This window comes from Cyprinodon tularosa, unplaced genomic scaffold (genome assembly GCF_016077235.1).
Source record: "Cyprinodon tularosa strain WSP-4 unplaced genomic scaffold, ASM1607723v1 ctg68, whole genome shotgun sequence".
NCBI classification, from domain to species: Eukaryota; Metazoa; Chordata; class Actinopteri; order Cyprinodontiformes; family Cyprinodontidae; genus Cyprinodon; species Cyprinodon tularosa.
The window spans coordinates 314,786-340,747 of NW_024039429.1; the positions used below are offsets into that span (position 1 = coordinate 314,786).

General features: G+C 35.8%; 1 protein-coding gene across 3 annotated transcripts in view; it reads right to left on the reverse strand.

The window, feature by feature from the left end:
* The window catches only part of LOC119771577 (disks large-associated protein 2-like), a 156,186-nt gene that overhangs the window by 37,726 nt on the left and 92,498 nt on the right, over window positions 1–25,962 (reverse strand). For all 3 annotated transcript variants that reach the window (XM_038267658.1, XM_038267659.1, XM_038267660.1), the window contains 3 exons: window positions 18,035–18,252; window positions 14,920–15,073; window positions 8,500–8,719 (listed from right to left, as the gene is read on the reverse strand). In XM_038267658.1, the coding sequence (XP_038123586.1) occupies window positions 8,500–8,719; window positions 14,920–15,073; window positions 18,035–18,252 (592 nt within the window). The remainder of the gene's footprint in view (window positions 1–8,499; window positions 8,720–14,919; window positions 15,074–18,034; window positions 18,253–25,962) is intronic.

Sequence of the window (25,962 nt, forward strand, 5' to 3'; positions counted from 1 at the left end):
ATTCTCAATAAAAAAATCCTAGGAGGGAACGAAGGCGATATTAAATAAAGGCACACACTGAAGGAAATATTTATGTTGATTCATAGGGAGAAAATATGGAATGAGTCACATGACTTGAACTATAACGATATCAAAAATTGTGAATCAGTGTACCAGCAAAAGAGCAATAGAGTTGCCAATAATTGCTCAAGACTGTGTAAAAGAATGGGACACAATTACTGGAAATGTTTGCAAATCTTGAAGCTTCCATTATCAACATGATCTTTTCTAGTAAACATTTAAAACATTTTAGTAAATGTTAGCAATACTTTTACCCTGCTTAATTCCACAACATATAACACATAACTTCAATTCTTTCTAGGTGTGAATTACTTTGGTTTTGTATTTTATTTATATACTGTACGCAGTATAGCATCTTAAAAACCTAAACACAATTAAACATGAATTGTTTAAATGTAAAACCTTAATGTATTAGACATTTCCTATATAGTAGAACTTTTTATAAATGCAATTTAAAATTTCACATCTTAGATTAATGGTATTTTGGAGTAGACGGAGAGGGAAATTATATTTTGTGAACTTTTTTATAATAAAGACAGAATGCTGCATTGGCCCATTTAGATCTAACGGCTGTATTGTTGGCTTATATTCTCCAGATCTATACATCACTGTTGGAGCTCTGTTACTCAAGGTTTGTAAAATGGTACAAGAAGTAAAATGGTTGTGGCAGTTAATAGACAAATTGATGATATAGACCTATCCTTTAAGACAGGAGTTCACCTTAGCCATCACTAGTGAGGCGGTTTTGAAACATTCAGCAGTGCTATACTGCACCTCTGGACCATTTAAGAGGTAGAGGCCATTGTTGGCTCTGATTGTCTACTTGTAGGAATAATGTTGAATTATTACAACTAAGAGGTTACAAACTGCCCGTGTTGAAATTTGTGGAAAAACTCAACAATTTGTGATGTGTCCTATAAAATGAAAATCTTACCATAAACGGTAAGACAATGTATCAAATATGAGAGGGCCTCCAGTCAATACTACTTACAAATATCACAATTATCATCACGATGTCCAAAAAAAAAAAAAAAATTTTTGGTAACCAATTGGTTGAGGACAAAAATAAATAGCCGAGAAAGAGAAGGAAGTACAAACTATTGTTTTGTCAAGAACTCAATTTTCCTCCAATATCCCTCCCAGTTCTATCACAACACAGTAGATTTTGTAACTGCAAACATTACAAGTTTTGAATATAAGTTTGTCTATTTACAAAATGATACATTTATATACTGTACATATATAGATAGAACATGGATTTTGTGCTGAAAAGAACTGAACTGACTGATGTTTATGTCCTTTTTCCTGACAAAGTGTGGTTTTGGAGCCACTCAAAATGAATCATTGTAAACAATTCTGGTCAAGGATGAAATTTTGTAGAGCATTAATATGAAGCAATCGACACAGTGTTTTGGAGCTGTTTACAAATCAGATAATATTCCTGTAACTAGAACATACTTTTTAAAAATTCTTTTAGTTTAAATATTGTAGCTATGTTCTTTTTATTCCCTGTTTACTTATGTAGTATTTTTTTTAGGGAAAGTCCATTTCCACCAGGACTGCTACAAAGAGGTGAAGGCAATGGCAAAGGAATGTTTTAATTGCAGTAACTAAAATGTCAATAGTATATCAATATATTCTTGAATAATGTAGTAATATTTAATGCATTCATTACAAAACTAGGTTTTATAAAGTTACAAACATATTCACAGTATTTTTTCAGTATATGTAGGTGCTTAAGATGTTTCTACACAATGAGAAACTGGAATGAACATGAGCTATTCAGATTCATGTGCAGAAACACGCCACTATATTTGCCTTCCTGTATAGTAGGTGCTTTTGGACCAACCAGTGTCAAGGGTTTGATTATGGTTTGAGAAACTGAACACTAATGGATTTTTGTAAAGCATACACTTAAGATAGTAATGGTGGTTAATTGAAAATCTGTAATTCTGTAAATACCTGGGGGGAAAAAATCTCTCCAACATCTTTTTTTCAGTACATATTGTGTTCCCCTTGGACTTTGTGCAGGATTTTATGGATTACTGATCAGAACTTGGTTTGCATGGAGGTCAGTTTTTATCAGTAAAATGTTTGCAAGTTTAAATCTTGGTTGGGCTCTGTTTGTGTGGCATCTACATGTTATTCGCATGCATGAGTACTCTGGTTTGTCTCACATTCCTGAGATTGTAGTCTAACCCAGGTAATCTGATCGGGATTAACAGGGTACAGAAAGTGGAACATTAAACTCTGAATCATCTTTCCATCCGTCAGTCTGTCCACTTTAGATGTCAACACTAATAATATAGTTTTCTAAATTTGATAGATTTAGGAAAAGCTGGCATAAATGTTACTTTTTACTTTCTTTATAAATGTAGGAGCTAATAAAATCCTAAAATGGTTTCTGTGGTCCAAAAACACCTAGCTGTTTAACTATTTTTAAATTAGAATGAATCCCATTTCTCTTTTTACTTCTTCTAAATCCTGCTCTCAAACATTTTCTTAGCACAGTCAAATCAATACCACAATCGTTTTTTGTTTTTTTTGTTTGCATGATGGATGATAAGAGTAACAAGCATTAAGTGCATGTATAAGCTGATATGCATAATTTTAAGAACTCAAGTTGAAAAAAATGTTGATGCAGTAGAAATTTTATATTTTCCTGTTTAAACTAAAGCACGTTTTTTTTATTGTTTCTTGAATTTAGAGCGTTAGTAAATAGGTTTAACAACTAATTCCTGATCAAAGATTTAGTGATGTAAAAAAATCTGTCATAATAAGTCATTATAAACCTTTCCATTCTTATTGGAATGCCACAAAATAATTTATTTAAACAATTCTGTTAAGGCAAATATGGTTAATTTAAAGAAAATAAAGATGCAATGAAAAATATTTTATATCAATATTTTAAAATCTAATTTAGTTTTAAAGTCACACATGAAATAGATGTCCAAGTAGAATTTCTCTGTAATTTGCTTATTTCTATCTTTTTATCGAAAGCCATAGTTTATAGAGGATATTAAATGGATCCCCTTGTACAAAGGTATCAATCAGGAATAGAGTAAAAAAGTGTCTCCGGATATGGCAAGGAAGATGTTCATCAATAATATAAGAAAAAAGTGACATTCAAAATCCTGGAGATTTCTCAAAACACAACATAGAAACTGGTCATTATTAGCCCGGCCAGCCAGACTGAAAAGACGTATGCATATCAGTCTGATAAAAAGCTAGAAGAGCCGGCTTTCAAAGGCGGTTAAACAGGGTCAGCTTCATCAGGTTAGAACCAATTAGATGGCTACTGATGTCATGCAAAAACTCAAAGCAACACGCTCTGTTTTGCAAATTTTGTAGTCAGTGAAACATGTCAAGCCATTGAAGAAACTTTCCAGTGAATGATTTCTTGCAGTTTTTCCTCAAAATCTGAAGATGCGTATAAAGGGGGCTCTCAAGTACGTTCTTAATTTTCATTGCAACATTGCTCTGTTGCGGTCGACAGCATGTTGTTATGCTATCCTACAGTATAATGAACAATTTGACACGTTGAGCCACACTCCGTGTAATTTAGTCTGGTCGGCCAGGCTTCGTCAGTATGGCTTAAAAGAGCCTGATTGCAACATAAAAGGAGCTAAAATGATTTCTATCAAGCACTGGTCATATTCTACATGTCAACAATTTCTTCCAAAGAAAAAACACAAGTCTGGTTAAAATCTTGTGAATCCTTGTGGGAGAATGTTTAAACATATCTGAGGTAACCTTTTTTTTTTTTACTTTCTGGTAAAAAAAAAAATGTTTGTAGGTATTTTTAAACAAAACCAGCTTTGTGTATCAAAACAGAAAAAACCTGCAGTAAACATTACACTATAGAGCCAACACTATTTTCAGGGCCCCTTGCTTCAGGCAAAACTGATACATTTGGAGGGGTTTTGCAATGCAGGTTAAGCAATCTTATCAAAGAATCTAACAAAGAAGTTTGTGCCCATTTATGCAGCAGTGCTTTTAGAACACTTTTCTATGCCCAAAAGGTAGAGTATGTTGAGTAAATTTGCTATTTTAAATTAATTTAAGTTCCATGTTTGACTTTTTTTAAATCCTGAATTAGGAGGGTTTTGAACATGTCTGTTCTGGAAATGAATTTCCATTCCTTTAAAGAAACAGGTAATATCAGAAAATGGGATTCAGCCTCAAATTTCCGTACCTTTCAATTACACAAACATTATTTTCTCCCTTTGTGATTAAGGTATTTAGGACAGTGAAGAATAGCTAATGATGCACTGTTTGGCACTTGAGGATCTGATAAATCAGCCACATTCTCTATCGCATTCATATTGTACCCCACTCTGCTGTAAAACAAAATTACGCTCTTTTTTTCATGGCTTAGCAAGACACTTGTTAAAAAAAGTACTTTAAACTTATTGTACGCAATTCAAGAGATGACAGACCCTGTGTCTGCATAGAGTAAAGGGACATATAACAGTTTCGCCCAGCTTTTCTTGAATTACATCTGGCTCTTAACTCGGATCTTCTTCAATCCTTTTACAGTATGCAGAAAATGTAGATGATTAGAATGACATAGACAGATATGACATGGGCCCACTGGTGTATTTTCTGCTCCACAGTTCTAGACTGGCACTTCGGTGACCACCTGTGTGGCCACTGGTATCTGGCTGCTTATGAGCCTGTTGCTTCTTGTTAATCTCCCATGGGAAGTCCTCTATTGGCAGTGGGCTGGCCGGACTGCCTGACCCCTCCGGTGTGCTCTCAGGAGTTCCTTCAATAATTTCAATTCGAGGTGGGTCCATAAAGTCCATAATGCTGAAGGGTGCAGGCTCTGGTTGGCACATCACTGACTTGTCCTCTGTATTCTGTCTAACTGACCAGCTGGAGCCAGCTTGAATTCCTATGGACACTCTGTCGTCTGTCTGTGTGGTGCTGTCGCTGCAGGGCTCTCGGCATAAAGTCCACATATTGTAGCACTGAGTGAAGTTGAAGAAGTTGCTGTTAAAAGTTTTTAATTCCCCACAGACATCTCTACGCAGCTCCGCCAGCTCGTAGCGCATTGCAGAGATTTCATCCTTCCATTGCAAGTTGAAGGCAGCAACCATGTTAGCAGACTCCTTAAAAGCCTGGAGGGCCTGGGGAACCGGTGGCTCAGTGGTGGCTATGGGTGAGGCAGCGGGAACCCTATATGAAGGTGGGGTTGCTGGCGGGACGGAAATGGCCGTTACAGTGGAGCTAGTGCTATGCTGGCTTCGAGCAGCTGCGGTCTCTCTCTCTAGCCGCTCCAACTCTGCATAGGCAGAGGAGCTAGCACCATCATCATCCTCTATCATGTCGTCATTTAGCAAAGATGTGGCATCCACAAGATCATATCCCTCTGCAAGAAAAATGTGAGTATGCAAATATCAGGACATTCACGGTGAAAGGAACAACTGGATCATGATTGAATTTGTATTCAAACATAAAGGGTGGTCACATATCTATGGAAAACATACAGTATGTGAGTGAAAAGGATATTAAAGAGAGATGAACCTGTTAAATAGTTTTAAAATGATAAACGCCCACTCATGCTGCTTTAGTTATGTAAAACATTCATGCTGATTTAACTGAGGTTGAATTCAAAGCAGTCTTTTACAGTTTTTTTTTTATTCTAAATCTGTAAAAACTCTGTACTGTCCTTAAATGAAACTTCAGGGAATTTCATATGTTCTAAAACAGCTAACAAATATGTTTGTCACTGTACTTCACAGAAGTATTACTTTCCTATAAACTCACATACTGCAGGTTTTCACAATGTTTTTACACTGCCTTCTCAGTCATCTCACGGCTTCTTTCCATCTTTTCACTGCACACCACAACAAAAAGTGAAATACATCAATTGTTATCAAATCAAAAATCCTTTCTTTGAGGACCCCTTTTTTCAAGCATGCCAAATACTACCCAGCACTCCAAAAGTGTGCCATTTTGTGCAAAAGAAAAGATGTAAAGGGAGTGGAGGAATCACAACCCACGGGGTTAAGAAGCAAATATGAACCCTATTGAAAAGATCAGGTCCAAAGTGTCTGATAAGACCATGCAGAGTTGTAAAAACCCAGCAAAGGAGAGGTAAACCCTCTGCCTCTAAGGCCCCATCAGAACGAGGTTGCAATCCCACAGTCAAAGACAGCTGACAAACTCAGTTCCAAAGGTTAGACTTTGCCACAGATGGCCTTTGATTTTTTATGGCAAGAAAAAAAAAATACACATGTACAGCAGGCAGATGCCACCCTGACAAATGATTGGAGACAGTGGCAAGGCGATGACATTTACTTCTATTTTATGGTTGCGACATGAAAACATTCTGAAATTCTTTCTGAATTACATTTCTGATGTGGTTACACTTACAATATGGTCTAAAAACACTTAAAATAGAGACATGATCAACAACTCACAAAAGCCAGCATCACATTCATCACTTTGAAATTCTATATTCAGTGGTACCAGTGTTAAAGAAGAAATATAGTCACAATGTCTGAAGTTTTATGAGTTGTTTGGAACTGTGTTTGCTACTTAGGTTAACTTAAACTTTATGGTTCTATCAGTTCTACTGAGAAGGCAGTGCAGAAACACACATATACATAGATATGTATGCATGTCAACATTAAAATACCTGAAACAATCATCACTGATGCCTCCAGTTGTTCTTTTCCCCTGGTTATCCTTCAACATCTGGATGGTCAAATGGAGAGGGGTTTGTAGCTCGTCTGCCCTATAGAGCATCATGGGATTCCTTTTCCCGTTCAAGGGCCCACTAATCTCAGGGTTGAAACTAGTCCTAAATGCTACTATAAAAGAAACCACGATCTAATATATTGTAAATTGTTTTGTTTGGTGATTGCATTTAATTTCAAGAAAACTGTTCTCCAAGAACAGTGAAAGGAGAACACCAATGAAAAAGTGGAAGCATCTGATCACCAAATAACTATATTACTTTGAGTAAAATCATTTTAAGCTTCAAAATACAACCTTACATCAAATAATTGTTTTGTTTATATCAAGCTAAAAGATTTGGTGCTGATGGCCAAGTCAATAGAGTTCAGCAAACAAGACGGTGGGATTGAAGACCTTTATCCACTGTCGCTCAGTCACGAAGAAATTGTAGATGGAAGCCCAATTAAGGATGACAGGATTTAAAAAAAAGAATCATATTCCAGATTCAATAATTACACAAAACCATTAAAGAGGTAAAAGTGCAAATGTGTCCAAAAATAAAAACATATCAAAAGATCAAAAAGCTTAAGTTGTAATGTTGAAAAACAGTTCATATAGACAAAAAAATTTCAATAGGGTTCATAGCTTTACACTCGCAGGCAAACATGAAATACATTTACTCAGGGAGGTACTGCAGAGATTCTGTTTCCACATAGATTCTGAAGTGTGTGAGCCTTTATACTGTATCCCATGTATTGTGTTACATAAAACATTTAAATTATTTTAGATTGTATTTAAAAAAGCAACATATTGTAATTCCAGTTAATAGAAGAGTCAATAGAGAATACAATTTTTAAGAATTACTTCTAAAGTTATAAAAGGTTAAGGTCTGCAGTTGCATTATACACATTAGTCAGAATTACAAATGAACCATTGATATTAACAGTTAAAAATCTTTACTGTTTCCATCAAAAAGCAGATAAAAAAAAACATTTAGTTATTCTTACTGATTAATGTTAACAGTTTTATGCAGCACAATACAATAGTCTTGTAAAAAAGGGAAAAAATGGGGTATATATATATATATATTTTTTTTTTTATAATAGTCTTTTGCTTTTAAAAACCAGTATGTTGTGGTACAAGTCTTCTATATCTAGATTTTCTTGACTTACCTTAAATTGGTTTCTATTTTTTTTTATATGTGGTTAGTTAAAATTTGATTTACTAGTTGTGCACCTAATGGAGCAGTTGGAGGTAATACCCGTCCCCTACCTGCGCACCACATCAGATCTGAACCCCTCCCTAAGTAAACTAACAGGCTTTGCCACACATATAGCAACACAGTTTAACATGCTGAGGGAAAGGCTACTCCTGTTGTGCATGCCTTGTAATGTAGCTGTGCTGCACTGTGAATGAATGCACACTGTGGTTCTGTGTGCATTAATAAAATAAATCTGAAATATAACCTTTTACTTCTGGAAAGTATGTATGTGGAAACTTAATGCACAGTTCATGCAAATTACAAGAGGATCAAATCATCTAAACTACTGGGATTTGGCAGTGGCAAAAACAGACATACAAACACCACAGAACCCAAAGAAAATGAAAGGAAATCAGCCTGACATCTTTGGATCTTTAGGGTTCCCCACTGTACATATGTAGGTATGTCAGGTTTGTGCGCATGTATACGATGTATGACGATATGTAGACTGAGCCCTCTTTCATTTTGGGGGGGAGAGGGGTTTGTTTTACCTGTTGTGGATCTGAGAGTTGAAGTGACAGTGGAGGATGTCATTGAAGGCAAGCAGTCGTCATCTTGGGAATAACCAGCCTGAATTGCACGGAGGTAACTGTGGCTTCGAGTGCGGAACGAGCCAGGCAGGTCCAAGGCCTCCATGGCCTGGGATTCTACTTCACTAAAAACGGACTCGCAAACTGACTCAAACTGGCCATTGATCTCAGTCTCACTCACCTGAGAGACAAAAACAGGAATAGCAGTCCTTAATTTTTCCTCTTCCTTTCTCTTTCTCACTTTGATTCTTCCCCTTTGTACAGCAAATATGAAGGAGTGTTAGCAAAAGGAAAGGCCACTGAAAAACTCAACCTCAAACTGAATGACTGTCAGATCAAACGAAGACACTGCAGGTGACAACAAGAGACAAATCAGAAAAAGATACAAAGCTTTTATAAGACATGAGATTGACTATAATATAATGAATCCCACTTAACAGAGAGAAATCAAACAAACTAAATTATCTCGAACTCAATAATCTTGGCTGTATATCAAGATTATGGAGGCACTGAAAAATCAGTTGGTGACTGAATTGACTGGTTCTAACCTAATTAACTCAACTAGTGATCAGTTGTCTGAAGCTGACCAGGCAGTAAATCCACCCTAACTACGTTGACACTTACACTTTCAGAAGAAAACCATTTCTTTATGAGTATGTTTTTTCAAAATCAAGTCAAAGGAGGCACACAGATGAAAATAGCTATTTAAAACGAGATAAACCATTAATTTTAGGAGGGCTCCACTATAGGCCAGCAAAGCTGCTCTGTTTTACTTTAACCTTTGTCATGAATCATTTTGAACTATCAAATGTTTTTTTTAAATTTACTGTTAATGTGAAGATTTACATCCTCACAGAAAAATACTGACTGTTTTAGTTACAATAACATTATGAATCTTAATTCTTTTTTCGCATTGTTTTATTTGCACACTTATTTAACTAGCTTATGTGATTCTATTGAAAATACATGCTCTATGTCGAGCACGAAAAAGGGTAGTTTTTCATGTAAATAATATATTCAAGCCTTTGATTATCTTTCATGCCTTATAACTATAGTATTTAAAATGGTATCAGTTATCAAATATTTTCCTGTTTATTGATATTAAGTTAGAAACTGTAGTATCGTGACTGAGGCTGCAACTAATAATTATTTTGCAATTAGATGAATCTGTCGATTATTTTTTCGATTAATAATTGGATAACCAAAGCTTCTTTAAAGAAGATTTTTTTACAAAATTAAAGCAGCTGAAACTAAATGTTTCCACTTGAGGATTTCTGGATAGAGCATATTGACAGAAGAAAAGTTTTGTTTTTTAACTTAAATGTAAAATATTTACATATCTATTTACAATTTTGGTATAACTGCTGCTCTAAGTGGGTTTCTCTGTCAGCTAAAGGCATGTTGTATAGTCTCTATACTAGATTTAATCTATTTTTGAATTAGTTTAATAATCGATTAATTATTGTCTTAATCATTACAACCTTGCTCTGTAATCAGTGTGCCTTTATTTGATGGGAAATACACTCTGAAAAAACATTGTGAAGTCCTTGCTTCTCATGTTAGTCAATAATGACGTCTTATGGTGGAGAGCCTTGAAAATATGCTGAATGTTCTTTGTTACATTATAATATTTCTATATTGAAAATTTAAAAGACAAACAAATTGGCATTAATAGGCCATAAAAATCTGATGAGTACATAATTAAATTATTTTATCACTCATAAAATATAATTTGATGTACCAAGCCTGAAATACATCGGTGTTAAAATCAGAAGTATCCCCTAAAAATGTAATCTGTGTACTGGAATCATTTTACATGAACTCAATCTTTCTGTCTATTCTGTTTTATCCTTCAAAAACAGCTAATTTACACCCATAGGGAAACAGCTGCCTGAATGTAAGCCCCTATCTTTTGACCAAAAATCTCTCCTGCTGTATCTCCTTTTCCATATGGAAGCTTTGGAGATGGCTCGGTCATGTGTCTTCTTACTGCAGCAACCCCATCACGCGCATCTCACAGTGGAGGTCCGAATTAACTTCCTCAGATGATCCAGCTGTGTGAATTCACACACAGTATTAAAGAGCGACATACCTGGAAAGGTTGGCGTGTAATGATTGGTTAGATATCAAAACTCAATGTAAGACTGACTATTTTTCTTAGATGAAAGACAAGCAATGCAAACTCCAAGCAGTTTGCTGATTGACTATAAGAGAGCAGGTATGAATTAAACATGACAGATAATCTCTTCACGTTAATTTTACCTCTTTACTGCACAGAATGCTATAGTGTATACTGAAATGAGACAGCAAAAACAGTTCCAATGATATTTCTATACATTGAAGGAGCCTTAAGGTCTACTTGAAATACAGATGTTTGAAGCCAAGGCCAAAAAATATACAGCACTCCACACTTATTGGCACCCACACCTTTAAAGAGATTAATTTTTTATATTTATATATGTAGACTAATTATTTTATTCCTAACATTTGACCAACATATTTCCTTAACTGGGAGTGGAGGGACCTCTTCTTAGGTATTGCCTCTTCCATTTACTATCAGAAACAAACTTCTCGGTTGAATGAAATTTTCCTTCTTGCTATATTTCACTGGTTGGAATAATTTTGGTCTTAATTAGTTTTCTAATCAAAGGGAACAAACAGCAAATACACTGAACAGATTTTTAACCTTAGATAAACTACTGACTGAGACAGACCTGTTTAACCAGTTTAACCATAAATTCACTGACTTTACAAAAACATAAGTGTATTTTTAGGAGAAGTTCTGTAAGTTTAAACTGAATAATATCTTTAAAATAGCTTTTTTATTTGACCCTTTTCAACTAAAATATCATTTGACACTTCAGTAGTTCAACGTCTGCATCTATGAGCCTGTAGCTTATTTTCCTGAACATACTTCAGGTTGGAAGTTTCTACGCTGTTAGGGGGATGTAACGTTAAGAGCGTCCATATTGAATGGTCCGATCTAGAAGACAGTCGAAGCTTTATATTTGAGATGGATTTTGTGGATTATAAGATGCGACTTAACCTGGCAGTAGCCAGATATACACTATATTGCCAAAAGTATTTGCTCACCCATCCAAATTATTGGAATCAGGTGTTCCAATCACTTCCATGGCCACAGGTGTATAAATTCAAGCACCTAGGCATGCAGACTGTTTTTACAAACATTTGTGAAAGAATGGGTCGCTCTCAGGAGCTCAGTGAATTCCAGCGTGGAACTGTGATAGGATGCCACCTGTGCAACAAATCCAGTCGTGAAATTTCCTCGCTCCTAAATATTCCACAGTCAACTGTCAGCTGTATTATAAGAAAATGGAAGTGTTTGGGAACGACAGCAACTCAGCCACGAAGTGGTAGGCCACGTAAACTGACGGAGCGGGGTCAGCGGATGCTGACGCGCATAGTGCGAAGAGGTCGCCAACTTTCTGCAGAGTCAATCACTACAGACCTCCAAACTTCATGTGGCCTTCAGATTAGCTCAAGAACAGTGCGCAGAGAGCTTCATGGAATGGGTTTCCATGGTCGAGCAGCTGCATCCAAGCCATACATCACCAAGTGCAATGCAAAGCGTCGGATGCGGTGGTGTAAAGCACGCCGCCACTGGACTCTAGAGCAGTGGAGACGCGTTCTCTGGAGTGACGAATCGCGCTTCTCCATCTGGCAATCTGATGGACGGGTCTGGGTTTGGCGGTTGCCAGGAGAACGGTACTTGTCTGACTGCATTGTGCCAAGTGTAAAGTTTGGTGGAGGGGGGATTATGGTGTGGGGTTGTTTTTCAGGAGCTGGGCTTGGCCCCTTAGTTCCAGTGAAAGGAACTCTGAATGCTTCAGCATACCAAGACATTTTGGACAATTCCATGCTCCCAACTTTGTGGGAACAGTTTGGAGCTGGCCCCTTCCTCTTCCAACATGACTGTGCACCAGTGCACAAAGCAAGGTCCATAAAGACATGGATGACAGAGTCTGGTGTGGATGAACTTGACTGGCCTGCACAGAGTCCTGACCTCAACCCGATAGAACACCTTTGGGATGAATTAGAGCGGAGACTGAGAGCCAGGCCTTCTCGTCCAACATCAGTGTGCGACCTCACAAATGCGCTTCTGGAAGAATGGTCAAAAATTCCCATAAACACACTCCTAAACCTTGTGGACAGCCTTCCCAGAAGAGTTGAAGCTGTTCTAGCTGCAAAGGGTGGACCGACGTCATATTGAACCCTATGGATTAGGAACGGGATGTCACTTAAGCTCATATGTGAGTCAAGGCAGGTGAGCAAATACTTTTGGCAATATAGTGTATATGTGTAGAACTGAGTCGAGTTCTACGTTATCAAGCTTGAATGGTTGTTGTTCAGTCTGTCCATGAAAAGGAGGAACATTTAGTACAATACTTCGAGCTGATTGGGTGACATGCCGGCTAGCACCCGCCTTCCATAATAGGCTTACAGACAATCGTAGCAGCGAATCGTGACGTTTCGTAAGCTAATGAATCAAATTTTCTCCAAATCCTCTTGGAACAAAAGCACATACATCTTTCCCATCTACAAATGCACAAAGCGTTTCTTTTTGATCCTTATTAAACCAGAAATTGTCGCTATTCTAGCTAAAACCGAGTCAAATGCAGTATCGACAGGTGAGTCCTCCAGCGTAGCCATGTTTGTTATGCCCCGGCAAGGTCTTCTGACTGTTGTCATTCTTACATGTCCCGCCCTCAAAAAAACACTGCTGGAACTCAATGGTCACACTCGCTGGTTGTTTCGAGACGTATTAGTGGGAGTCTTTCAAGATGGATTTGTTGTGTGACTGAAAACTCAGATCTGGAGACATTCCAGGTTGCAGCACAAGGTTAGAAGAAACTAACATCCAGCTCAACTCAGAAATCAATTGCAACTCCAGGTAAGGTGAAAAAACTCCTTAACCGGCACATGTCAGGTAAAACTCCTTGTCAGGTACGTGTGCAAGCTACGAGAACGAGCAGAGCAGTGCTGCAGTTCTATGTTTTGGCCAGAGGTGGCAGTTTCAATAGAAAACTCCATAATTCCTCCTTTAGGATTATACCAGAATTTATGAAACAAAAACTCTTAACGATAGCCTCAAACAGGTCATCCAAGCACTAAACTCAACCTGTGGAGCTGTAATAAACAAGCATTTGCAAACTCTTAAAACACGCATATCTTCTGTCATACTGTATATCTAACCTCTTTATGGAAAACATAAGAAGTGTTTGAGGATCACACATTTCCAGAACCATTAGGAAAAAAACATTTCCACACCTCGATTTAATTGATGAAGTCTATCTAATAGGAAATTGAATGAATAAACCTGCAGGAACTCAACATAGCCAGAGCATATGGGTGAAATATGGCAGACTGAATGGATAACAGGGAGTTGACTACTCGGGGTTTTCAAACCCTGCTGCTCACAGTATATTGCTGATAGAGCTAAACATCCCTAAATGTCTAAATGGCCACCACTTAAGTCTTATGACCCTTGGATCAAAGGGTGAATAAAAGTATTTGATTCCCTCTGTAACCGCCCTTCACCAGGGTGCCAATAAGTTAGAGTTTTAAAAGAAGTTTTACAATATTGCATTTCTGACTCAAATAACAAAAGATGTGTATAAGTTGCTATAATTATTGAATGCTCCTTGTTATTTTGAGTTTAAAACTGTTGAAAAATGAGACAGCCAAGTTACACATTATGTGTCAATAGCAGTGGGGTTTAAAACAATGGTTGTCAAGATAGGATCCCACATGGTGTTACATGCTTGGATACCTAACATCACTCTTTCATTATGTCATGTCATTTAGCCCTATTATCTGTCTGCTTAGCTTGAGTGCTGTGTGGTTGTATTGCAGGCGAAAGGAGAGAAAGTGAGGAGCAAACTTAATTTATGAATATGAGCAATGGGAAGAGAAGTATATCTATAGTATAAAATTGATTAGTAACAAAAAATGAGCTATAAATATGATACATTTTTACATTTGTGCAATACTTTCTATAGTAGTAGCCGTTCAAAATCTCCACACTTTCCTCGATTTCCCCTTGGCTGGTCCCCTAAGATTCCCTTTTTAACCATCAATTTTTGTATTAAAATATCCTTTCTGTCATGATTTGTGGACATTAAGATCTAAAGAGAAGCGTCACCTCCTGGTCAGACCCTGTAATTCAGTGAAAGGTTGGAGCCAGATTTAAAAATATGCTTGCCCAGGAGAAGGAGGGGGTCACTCCAGTGGCTGCCATTTGGCTGGAGTTTGACTGGGAGGGGCCATTTTGAATGGCTGCTACTGTATATTTTCAACAAAAGATAACCTCAGTTTTTTATTCAGAGTGATGGATCCTTGGGGAAGACTTTTGAAACTCACCTGGCTGACGCAGCTAGCTTGACTGAGGGTGCTGACGGCACGCATGTAGCTCTGGTTGCGAGAGCGAAAAGGAGGAGGATGGAATGAGGTGGCAGGATCCAGCGTGACACTTGGGTGGGGTCGCAAATCTCTGGTTTGCAAGTGGTAACCCTGGCTGAACAAGGACAGGAGCAAGTTGTAGAGGGGAGACAAAACGTTTCTCAGTTTAAAAAATACAAAATAAACATTAGAATTATAACTTTTGGATCAGCTGGGGAGCATACATGGGTTAGGCATGTCTGGACAGAGGGCCTGACTATAAAACAATGAGATTAAGAATACACTATAAAACATGAACTATTTTTAACAAAATCAGTTTCAGCTGTAAGTGTCCAATTAGACGATAGTTACAACCAAATGAGTGTAGATTTACAACAATGACGTGTTGTTTTATTTTCGTGCAGAAAAATCACAAGGTCTTTTTTTTGTTTGCATATAAATGCAGAAGCGATAAAAACCCCAGTGATGGTGATGAATAAAAGGGCACTGAGCACTTAGAGGCAGAGAGAGCTGAGTAGTGCATGATGCCTCACTAGGTTTACAGAATTTGTCGATCTAAAAGCCACAGTGGCTTTAAACAAATATTCAAAGAGACTGTTAACATTATGAAAACAATATGAGTGCAAATGGGGTAAGTGAATGCTTAAACTTAAAAGCCAAGAAGACGCCAGAAAGAATACAATGGCAGGAAAAACTATTACTGTAACTAATTAAAGGATATAAAAATATGTACTTTAAAAATTTAAAACTGCTTTATTACTTCTAAATGTAGGAGACAACATTGATTTCAATTAGAAAGTAAAACTTTGTTTAAATTAAAGCATCAAAATATGAGTTAGACCAACACATTAGACAGCAAATAGTTTTGGCTGATATAGTAGCTGAGCAGTACATTCACCAGCCATTGCTGGAAATTACACACATTAAAGAGCATGTAATGCTGCTCCCTGTGTTGACTATTCATTGTTAATATTTTGTTTTATTTGTTAAAAAATGTTTACTTTTGTTTACATAACATTTGTTTTCATTGTGTCGTTTTTTTCATGTAAATTGAGAAAAGAAAGCGATATCTGCCTGAAAAAAAAAGGTCCCAGGAAATCTGGGATTCATTAGATTTGTGTCAAAATAATCAGTATAGGCATCTGCCTTTAAAAAGTTATCGGTTAATATCTAACTATATATATAAATCCACTAAGAAGAAGTTTGCCTAATCTGAAAATTTTTTACAAATATCCCCTGCAAGTAAGATGACTGACAATGTTTCCAAAAACCCAATTAAAAATATATCTTTAATAACAGTTATAATAAAGTTAGAAAAAAGGTAACATATGTATCTGTGCTTTAAAGAATAAAGGTCTGAAATTTAGGAGATCAAATACTTAATATTTCTATTTGATGCTGTTTTGGTAATTTGATGTCATTTAAAAACTGCTCATTTAGTTGGATCTTCTCCAAAAAACCTGAATAAATGAAAGGCTCATAACCATTGCTTCTCCGCATTAAAAGGAGTCTGATTAGGAAGCCTACACTGGAATTGCAGGAGGGACTATTTCCTGTAAGGTTGAAACCTTACAAGCTCTTGGAGGCTAAACTTAAAGCTTCCAAACCTAAGTAAATTCAGTGTGTTTCCCTTTTACATGGAATACAAGTCTCAGACCCTAAATAATACAATAATTCCAGATAAAAAGATTATTACCTCACATGTTATGAATTTGGGGAAGTTCTACAAAACTGTTTTGTAAAACAGATTTGATGGGGTACTGTTTTTTTATGCTGTGTATTGGCTGATTGGAGTTAGAATAGAAGAGAATAGAATAGAATGAAACAGAAAATACCTTTATTGTCCCACAATGGGGAAATTGGTCACACAAATGTGGACCATGGATAAGTGCATACGAATAACATAATAGTAAAGAGTTAAAAATAAACAAATGAAATGTACTGTAAAGGGGTTTTAACAATATAAAACTATGCACCTGGATAATAAATAACTAACATACAGCTATGGACATTTTTACAGAAATGGATATTTGAAAAACAGCAGCAACATCAGAGATGTGCAAAATGGCAGCAGCATGTTATTTAACTGACTGAGGTAGACACTGCAAAATCAGCCTGAATGTTACAATTTATTGAGGTTGTTGGGAACAGAGATGGTTATAAAGTCGTACAGCTATTGGGAGGAAGTATCTGTTGCCTCATTAGGTCTATTTCTCTGTCTGTGTCAACCATCTCCTCTTCCCTCTGTTGTATAGTTCAGTGACTCCACTCTCTAAAGCACAGACAAAGGTTTTTGCTATGCCTACATTAGATAACATTTAGGGGTTTCAAAGTACAGTTTTGTTTATATCCGTGTGAGAAAAGATATTTTAAAGGTCAGTTTTTGTGGATTTCTTAACGCCAAAACAAACAATATGCACCACCATTTTTGATTGAAATAATGGAGGGTTACAACAAAGGCTACATATATGGGGAACATTCTATAACACTATGTCAGGTGTTTTCCAGAGAAGGTTCAACTAATATTTATGTTTCTGGATGTGTAAAGGTGGTAGAAAAAATCCTAAAAACACCCCATCCCATTAACTCCAGTGAAATGTGTTTCTAAAGGTTTTATGACTGTTGAAGCTAGTGCTCACTTCTCAGATTTCCTATACTAAATATACTATAATTTAAAACCTTGTATCCTACAAATGTACAAATGTATCCTACTTCCCAAATTACGTCAAGAAACGTATTTATCATGTAAAACAATCAAATCCTCTAAACCTTGATTAGACAACTTTAAGATTTTTCTGGGCATAGTTGAAGTTAATCTAGATTACACTATCTCAGCAAATGGGTTTTATCCCTTCATATTACGTCAGATAAGAGCTGTGATGGATATATTCAAGTAATGAATAATCAAGTAATTGAGTGTAATGTTTAACAATAACAACACATTTGTGTCTCTGTCAGCTTATTTTTTCATATAAAGCAAAAGTTCAGTCTCAAAAACCTTTAAAAAAGTCCTTAAAACTAAAAATTCAGTAAAGCTCTGGCAAATTTGGAGGAACTGCTTGAAGGGCAGCCCTACCTTTGGGAGTCTAAATGCGGTCTCTGCATGGCTGATTTAAGGACAAGAGCATCAGGACGAATGGCCGCCTGTGGAGAAGTCTTAGGACTCGTGTCGGAGTCTCCACTTTCATCCTCCAGCTCACCCATAGCTTTGACATAGCTACTGCTCCGCATACGGCGACATGGAATCTCCTCGTCTTTGTCATCTGGGTATCCACTCCACTCGTCTTGGGGCACCTGCAGGACACAATATGTCTTAAAAACACTTCTAAAATCATGGCAAAATGCTTTATTGCTATAAATATTTTTTATTCACTAATATCCAGTCTTTGTAAAGACATGCTAGAGGAATCTTTAGCATGTTTGATTAATCTTAAGGCAAAATAGACGGCTTATTCTAGTTTGTTTTCAAATAGTATCATCTGCATATATGAGGGAGCCCACTTAGCTAAATAAGTGCTGAAGATTACGAGGCAAGCTGTTTGTGTCTACATTAAGAAAATTGCTAAATCTAATGTGATCAATGTTCAGCTTTTCTCTTTCATTAGGGTAAGGCAGAGAAAGCCTCTCTAAGTTTCCCTTTTATTTGAATCATTCTTAGAAATAAGGCCATTACGCACTTTGACACACCATCCTGGATCAAGTTAATAAAGAGCATCACATTAAAATGCCTCACTTACTGGTAAAAGTCTTGTTTTTGTGGTATTTTCCTTTGCAACCACTTTAAAGGACATCCTGAGGATCTCTACTCTACTCTTCCACTTCTTTTTTTTTAAGTAGAACTTACATATTTTGTGATTTTACTCAAAGTTACATCATTGAACCGGAATTTGTATTGATGCAGAGTTGTTGACCAACACCTGCAATGTTGACATTGATTTTAATCATTACTCTTTCATACATGGTCTCTTACAGTGAATCATACATTGAAATGTAATTCCAAACAAAGTTAAAAAAAAAAACAATCCACCGGACTTTGTTTCCCAGTTTGAAGATGTTTGGCTTCCCATCCAGGAAGCTTTTTCAATTCAAAGTGTTAGAAGTAGTGTTGAGTTTGAGGCTTTATAGAGTGGACCAAAAGCCCTTTGTTTTGGCTTAGAAAACATGGAAACTGAACTGGACGAGCGGATCCACCCCTTTGGAGTTGGGGTCGATAGAGTTCTTTTTTAGCCTGTAACAGCCATTACCTGTCTGTGTCTCTGAAAGAGGGTCATTAGAGCGAATCGTTGGCCTGTCTGAAACATGTAAGGTGTTTTGGTCCCCTCTAGAGCATTCACCAGCATATTGAAATGTAAGCTGTGGAAACATTTAGGTAACACGACAAATAAGAAATTTTTAGTTCTGAGATGGGCTCAGTGGAGACCTGGGTAGCACTGCTGCCTTGCAGCAAGAAGGTGGGTTCGATTCCTGGCCCCGGGTCTTTTTGCATGGAGTTTGCATGTTCTCCCAGTGCATGCTTTGGTTCTCTCCATGTACCCGGGCTTCCTCCCACAGTCCAAAAACATGACTGTTAGGTCAAAGAGGAACACCGTTTTTTTTTTACATTGGGCCCTTTATTTTAAGATATTACATCATGTTCTACTCACCCTTATGAGTTTTGCGTCATTTGGAGCTGTTCTGAAGATATTCCGTTAGGTTATATCCAAGTACTGTCTTCCTCTGGGCAAACGAGCTGAAGGCACAAACTAAACCGTTCATAATTTGTTCTTTATGGTACGCCAGCATTCATAACATGTAGGCGAATCACTGTCCTCCAGACATCGATGGTTATATTTTATATTTATATTTTTTAAAACAAAGCAGCGCGTGCATGACATCAACCGTGTGTATTAACTTATTTTCATCGAAAATAGCTTTTTGCAGAATGTTAACACGTGGTGCAGTTTTTTACAAGATAAACTTGAACTGAGCACAGCTTTTCTAAGCGTTGTTAAAGTAAACTCTAGTGCACAAAAGATGTACTCTGCCATGTTGGAGACAAATCTTTAATACTGGTATGAATTCACAAACAAATGCTCAAAATAATAAATAAATGGTTTAAAAATGTTCTAAAAATGTTTTTAAAAAATGAAGGAAACTTCTGGTTTTAATAAGGCTCAACTTAGAAGTCTCTTAGGTTAATCATCTCTTAACTTACTAAAACAAATAGGTCCCTTCTGCATTTTATTTTACTTTTATCATACCGATTCAGTAGCCTTAGTATCCTGCTGGCAGGAAGTGAGACCAGCTATATTTGCAAAGATAGAAGGGGAATGAAGTTGTACACTACTGAACATTGTGTTGATAAGTATAAACAGAATAACACACAACAATGAATTTCATGAAAAGAGGAACACACAACTTAATAGTGTCTTAAAAGTTTATATAATCACAAATGCTTCTCAGTCATTATTTAAATCTAATTTTGTTTTCGAAAGATTCAAGCAGCGTAATATGTGGAAATGGGTAGCTTCTTTGTCAAATCAGACATAAAGAACACTGTTCGTCTTTCAAAGAGCAAAAGTGAGGAAAAAATAGTTTTAATAAGTGGGGAAAGGCCTGTTGTTCCTGCTATAAACAGCACAATTCTTATGCTAATTAATCAGCAATGTGATCTGGATATTCTCATGCCTGATGAATGGACAGGAACAGCAGGGCTGAATTTCGCATAAAGTATTTATAACATAAGCTAAAACGATGACTGATTTGGTCTCAAGCAATAGAATGGACTGATAACTAGTTTGGTTTAAGCAGGGAAAGTCATGATTGGCAGGGCTGGAGGAAAATAGTCTCGACCTTGTTCTTATGTGTTAAAGTAATTCTAGCATGAGTTGAGATCAGGAAGGACAAACATTATTTCTTGTAATAACTAAAGAATAGTTCCAGTAGGATTATAAACCTCTGTTTTCTGCAAATCTGAGTGATGAAAAACCAACTTTTTTCCCACCCAAGGTAGGTCCCAAAAAAAGTGCATAGGCTGAAATATTTCAGAATTCTTAAGCTGAAAAACGCATTCTCAATTTAAAAAGAAAAAATTTTAGAGTTTAGAGAAAGCTACCACCAGTAATACCACATTTATGTCCAGTACAGGTAGCAGAATGAAAGAACATTTATGTGATCGGAGCACTAAAGTCAAGAGCAACAACATTTAAATGAAAATGTGTGTAACTGTGCAAAATTGAGAAAACTGTTAAAGCAGCTAATTCTTTTTTTTTTTCCAGGAGCAGAAAGTTTTTTTTTACTTTGCTAAGATCATCCTTCACTGACACTGTGAAATATGGTAGTAAATCATGCTATATACACAATTTTTTATTTCTTTGGTACAACTTTTTAATTTCACAGCTTAAACTGTGCTTTACCCTTAAAAACTGAGTGTAACAAAAATTTCACACTATGACTTTTGACTTGTATTATTCTAGTAATTCACTTCAATTTAATTCAAAAATGCTTTAATAATCCCAAAGGGAAAGTAAATGCGTTCTATGTGTTGATAGCTGTAGGCAGGAATGATCTTCTGTAGCTGTCTGTCTTGCACCAGATCTGGATAAGCCTCTGACTGAAGATACTCTGTTGTTGTTTAACAATGCTATAAGGATTATTAATCCTTTAATGGGGGAGATAAATCGCAATTATAACTCGGGAGATATCTACAGGAACTATAATGCACAGCTTAAGTAGACTTGCATTATTGCACTGCAGAACAAATGAACAAACGGTACTAGGGTGAGAAGGGGCTCAATTGGTGTCTCTCTCTAAACTAGTGGGATCTTGATACAACTTTTTCCTTTCTGATATGATAATGATATTGAAGCTTTAACTATTGACGGATACCAATATTGACCTGATATGATATCAGCACAATTTATGCATACTTTTTAACTGGGATTCAGTTCAATTCAATTTATGTATATAGCTCCAATTAACAGCAAATTTAAACTATAGGCATTTCACAATGACATTTAAACTAGATCATCAGGTCAGGTGGGTTCAAAGTTTTCTATCTAAGTAAAACCAGCTGACTCCATTGACTCATTGATTCGACAGCAATTCCTCAAACCAAGATAAAGGGATGATAAAAGGGTTTGATCTAGTGATTTTACTCAAAGAATATTGTCAACAACAATACTGCAGCAATGGGAACAGCTGACCCATTCATTAATAAACTCTGGGTTTCTGTTTGCTTACTGATACTGGAGATTTTAGATGCAGGCTGATATATTCTGATATATCCATTTTTGGCTGATATTGGACCAATATAGAATATTGTTTTAAGATAAGGAAATCACTACTGTAAACTCTTGAACTGGGGATAACAGGGTCCCTGATATATAGGAGTGAAATTTCAGGTAAGATATTTCCACTGCTATTTTTTTTAAGTAAATGTTTTTCTATTCACTATTAAGATTAAAATGCCACATTTTTATTAAGATTAAAAAACCACATTTGCTGCTATTACTGATAGGTTGTGCAAATGAACAAGCTAATGATACCCATAACAACATTTTTATAATAATGACTCCTATATCGATGGGGATCATAATATTGACATGTATGATGGTAAAAATCAATGTTACCAATCCAATAATTGCTTAGAATATAGAATGAATGATTATGTGAATTACTTTTTCACATATTGGTAAAAATTTAATTTTTTTTTAGCTATACAGTAAAGTTATGTCACAATACTTAAATGGGTGAGAATATGATGGCAAACTAACAATGACTGCAGCAGAAAGTAAATGGATAGCATTAAGGTATATCCCAGATAAAATGATTTAGGACAAGACAGGATTCAGATGGATACTGCAACAGTCTGTTTTTCGACATGTCAAAACCGATGCTCCCATGTAGGAGACAAATTCTACCCCCAACAAAAAATACTAATAAAAAAAAAAGAAAGCAAATTGTCAAATAAAGGGCATGCACTGTTCTTAATTCCCGCTGTAAGCTCTGTCAGAACACTGCACACACACTGCCCTGTGGTTGCTTACACTTTCAGAAAATACATCCCTCATACAGTAGTACAAATAATAACCAAGACAAAGCCTTCCATCCGATGTAACAGCCCTTATCAGATACTGTACTAATTAAAATGAACTTAATTCATTTTTTTTGTTGGAGGGTTACATAGATTCTAATCTTTCCTGCAGGAAAACTCGTTTATTTTGGAGTTTTCATAATAAAGGACTGTTCTTCATACACATTTTTGTATGTGTCATTTGAAAATAACCCTAGAAAGGAAAACCAAAAGACAACAATAAAACAAAACAGTCGGTTGTTATTCATTTCAGAAACTGAGGAAGCACTTTATTTTGTCTGATTCAGAAAAGGTATAGCAGCCAGACAGCATGATGGATCAAGAGCATCCAGGTTCACTGTTTTTGCTAGATAATGGTGTAAAGGAAATATTAGAACAATTACTGTAGTTACGTCTGTCCCTATAGGTTGGGTTTATTACTAAAAATTCTGTCCGAAAATTATATATACTGAAACTGAAAGGTGTAGTGCTACTTCATAACTTGAGGTTATATTCTAAGGATCTTTTGAAGAGGAAAAAATATTGTTATGATTACAAACATTGAATATGGGTTTTCCATCGCTGTCTGGCTCTTGCTTTGCGTCTTTAAATAATGCTCTGTGCAGAGACTTCCTCTGTGTGTGAATGCATCACATGTTTAAAAATCCTCTTTTTATGTTTATGGCTCTTTGGTATTCTCCTCAGCATTCAATCCTAATGTCTCAAGATACAAATTATTTGAAGATTTATATCAATCAAATATCATCTAAGTCTAATATGATACTAAATGTTCTAATTGGACACATTTCATTACAATTAATTCAGTCATGCCTAATCTCATGAGCAAACAACATAGTTTCACTAGTTAGAACAAAACTAAAAGCAGAAACTATTTTTTTTTGAGGGGGGGGACCACATAAAACTTAAGCAAAGAGATTTATTTTAAGCATGAACATATATATATATATATATATATATATATATATATATATATACATATATATATATATACATATATATATATATGTATATATATATTTACAGTGTGGACTGGTTTTAGGACCATTCCTATGCCAGTCTTTCATTTATTTATTTTTTTTTTTTTTTGTATATTTTTTAAATCTTAAGAACCATGCCCTGCTAAGATTTTCTTCAGCTTTTTTAAACATTCTGAAATTCAAAATTACAAAATTTAATTTATTAATAGGAATTAGATGCAATAAAATCCACCTATACATATCAGCATATATTTTAAGACATAAAGAAAAGAAAAATGTAATTCGCTTGCATTAACTTAACCAAAATGCATTAACTTAACCAAAACCAAAATTGCATTTCTTAAAAAGTGTGACTTAATACTTTGTTATACTGCCTTTCACATCTGAAAGTATTTGGGGTGTTTTTGTTGTTTGTTTCTTTTTTTTTTTTTTTTTTCTTTTACCAACTTTGCATTTTTATAGATTCAAAATAGATAAAGAGTATCTGTAAACACTCTATTTTGACTCTACCTGTATGATCAGAGCTCATATGCTAAAGATAAAAACACTGACTTCATTATAAGTCTTTCAGACTCCAAAAGGTTTCAGTCCAGAATATTTCTACACTTATGTCCGTGCATTTTCTTGCCAACTCTCCACATGATCCTTGCACCACAATGCTTTGTTTGTGTTAAGAAGCTATTCTTCAAGCATAGCAGTTAGAAATTCTTGCTTTCACTTGCTGTTTTACTACATGGATTGTGGCAAACAGGATTTGTTTTGAAAGTGACATTAGTTAACAACAATTAACATTTTTTTGTTTTGTTTTCCCTTTATTTTTGTATTTCTGCCAAAAAATCTTGGAGATCTTCACAGCACAATGTTTGATATAGGGATTCCATGTGTAATCAACATATGAATTATGGGACTCCTCAAGACAATTCATTATCAATTTATTCAAATTAGACATATCAGTGATGGAAACAAACTTTTCAGGTTGAAATTTGTGAAAAAATATTTATGCTTTTTCTTCCACTGCATAATTATACACTACATTGTCAGAGTTTATTATAAAATAATCCAATGCGACAACATATGTATGTGGTTGTAACATGACAAAAATGTGAAAATATCAACCTTCATGAAAGCTTTTGTAAGGCAAGTCATAAATGCTGCTGCTTCAATTCTTAAAGGAAGGGGTGTTTAATGAAAGTAGGGCTGCAACGAGTGATTATTTTGCAAATCGATTCATCTGCCAATAATTTTTTCAACAAATCAATTAATAATTAAATAGCCAAAGGTTCCTTAAAAACACACTTCATGAAATTAAACCAAGTGAAACAAAACTTTTCCACTTGAGGAGTTCTGTAAAAAGAATATTGATGTGAAAAAGTTTTTTTTTTCATCTTAAATGCAAAATGTTTACATATTTTCTTTACCATTTTTGTATAATGGCCGCTGGAAGTGGGTTGCTCTGTCAGCTAAAGGCATGTTTTAGAGTGTAAATTAGTAAATGATTATTTCAATAATCGATTAATCATGATTAATCAGATTTATTGTTTCAGCCCTAAATTAAAGACAAGTTAAAAACCAGAACTGGGGCTATCATCAGCTCTAGCATGCGTAAAAATACCTCAAATCATACTTTAGTTTTTGTTGGATCAGGATAATAAAACCTTTTGAAACCAGTCTGAGCAATAGTGTGTGAGTTAGTTTTATATTTTGTTGGCTAATTTCGAAAGAGAGAAATAAAAAAAGATAACAAAATCAGTGGTTGAAAAACTCAAAATATCACATCAAGTAAAGTAAAAGCCATAACAAAAGAAACGTTTCATCTGTTTGACCAATAAGAGGCTTTTTTGGTTCTGGAAATAATAGTTCACAGCACAGACTCCTCAGCTCTGCCAGTCACTTCATCCACTTACATGGCTTGGCTGTGTCTCTGTCACAACTGCTTAACTACTGTCACAGAAA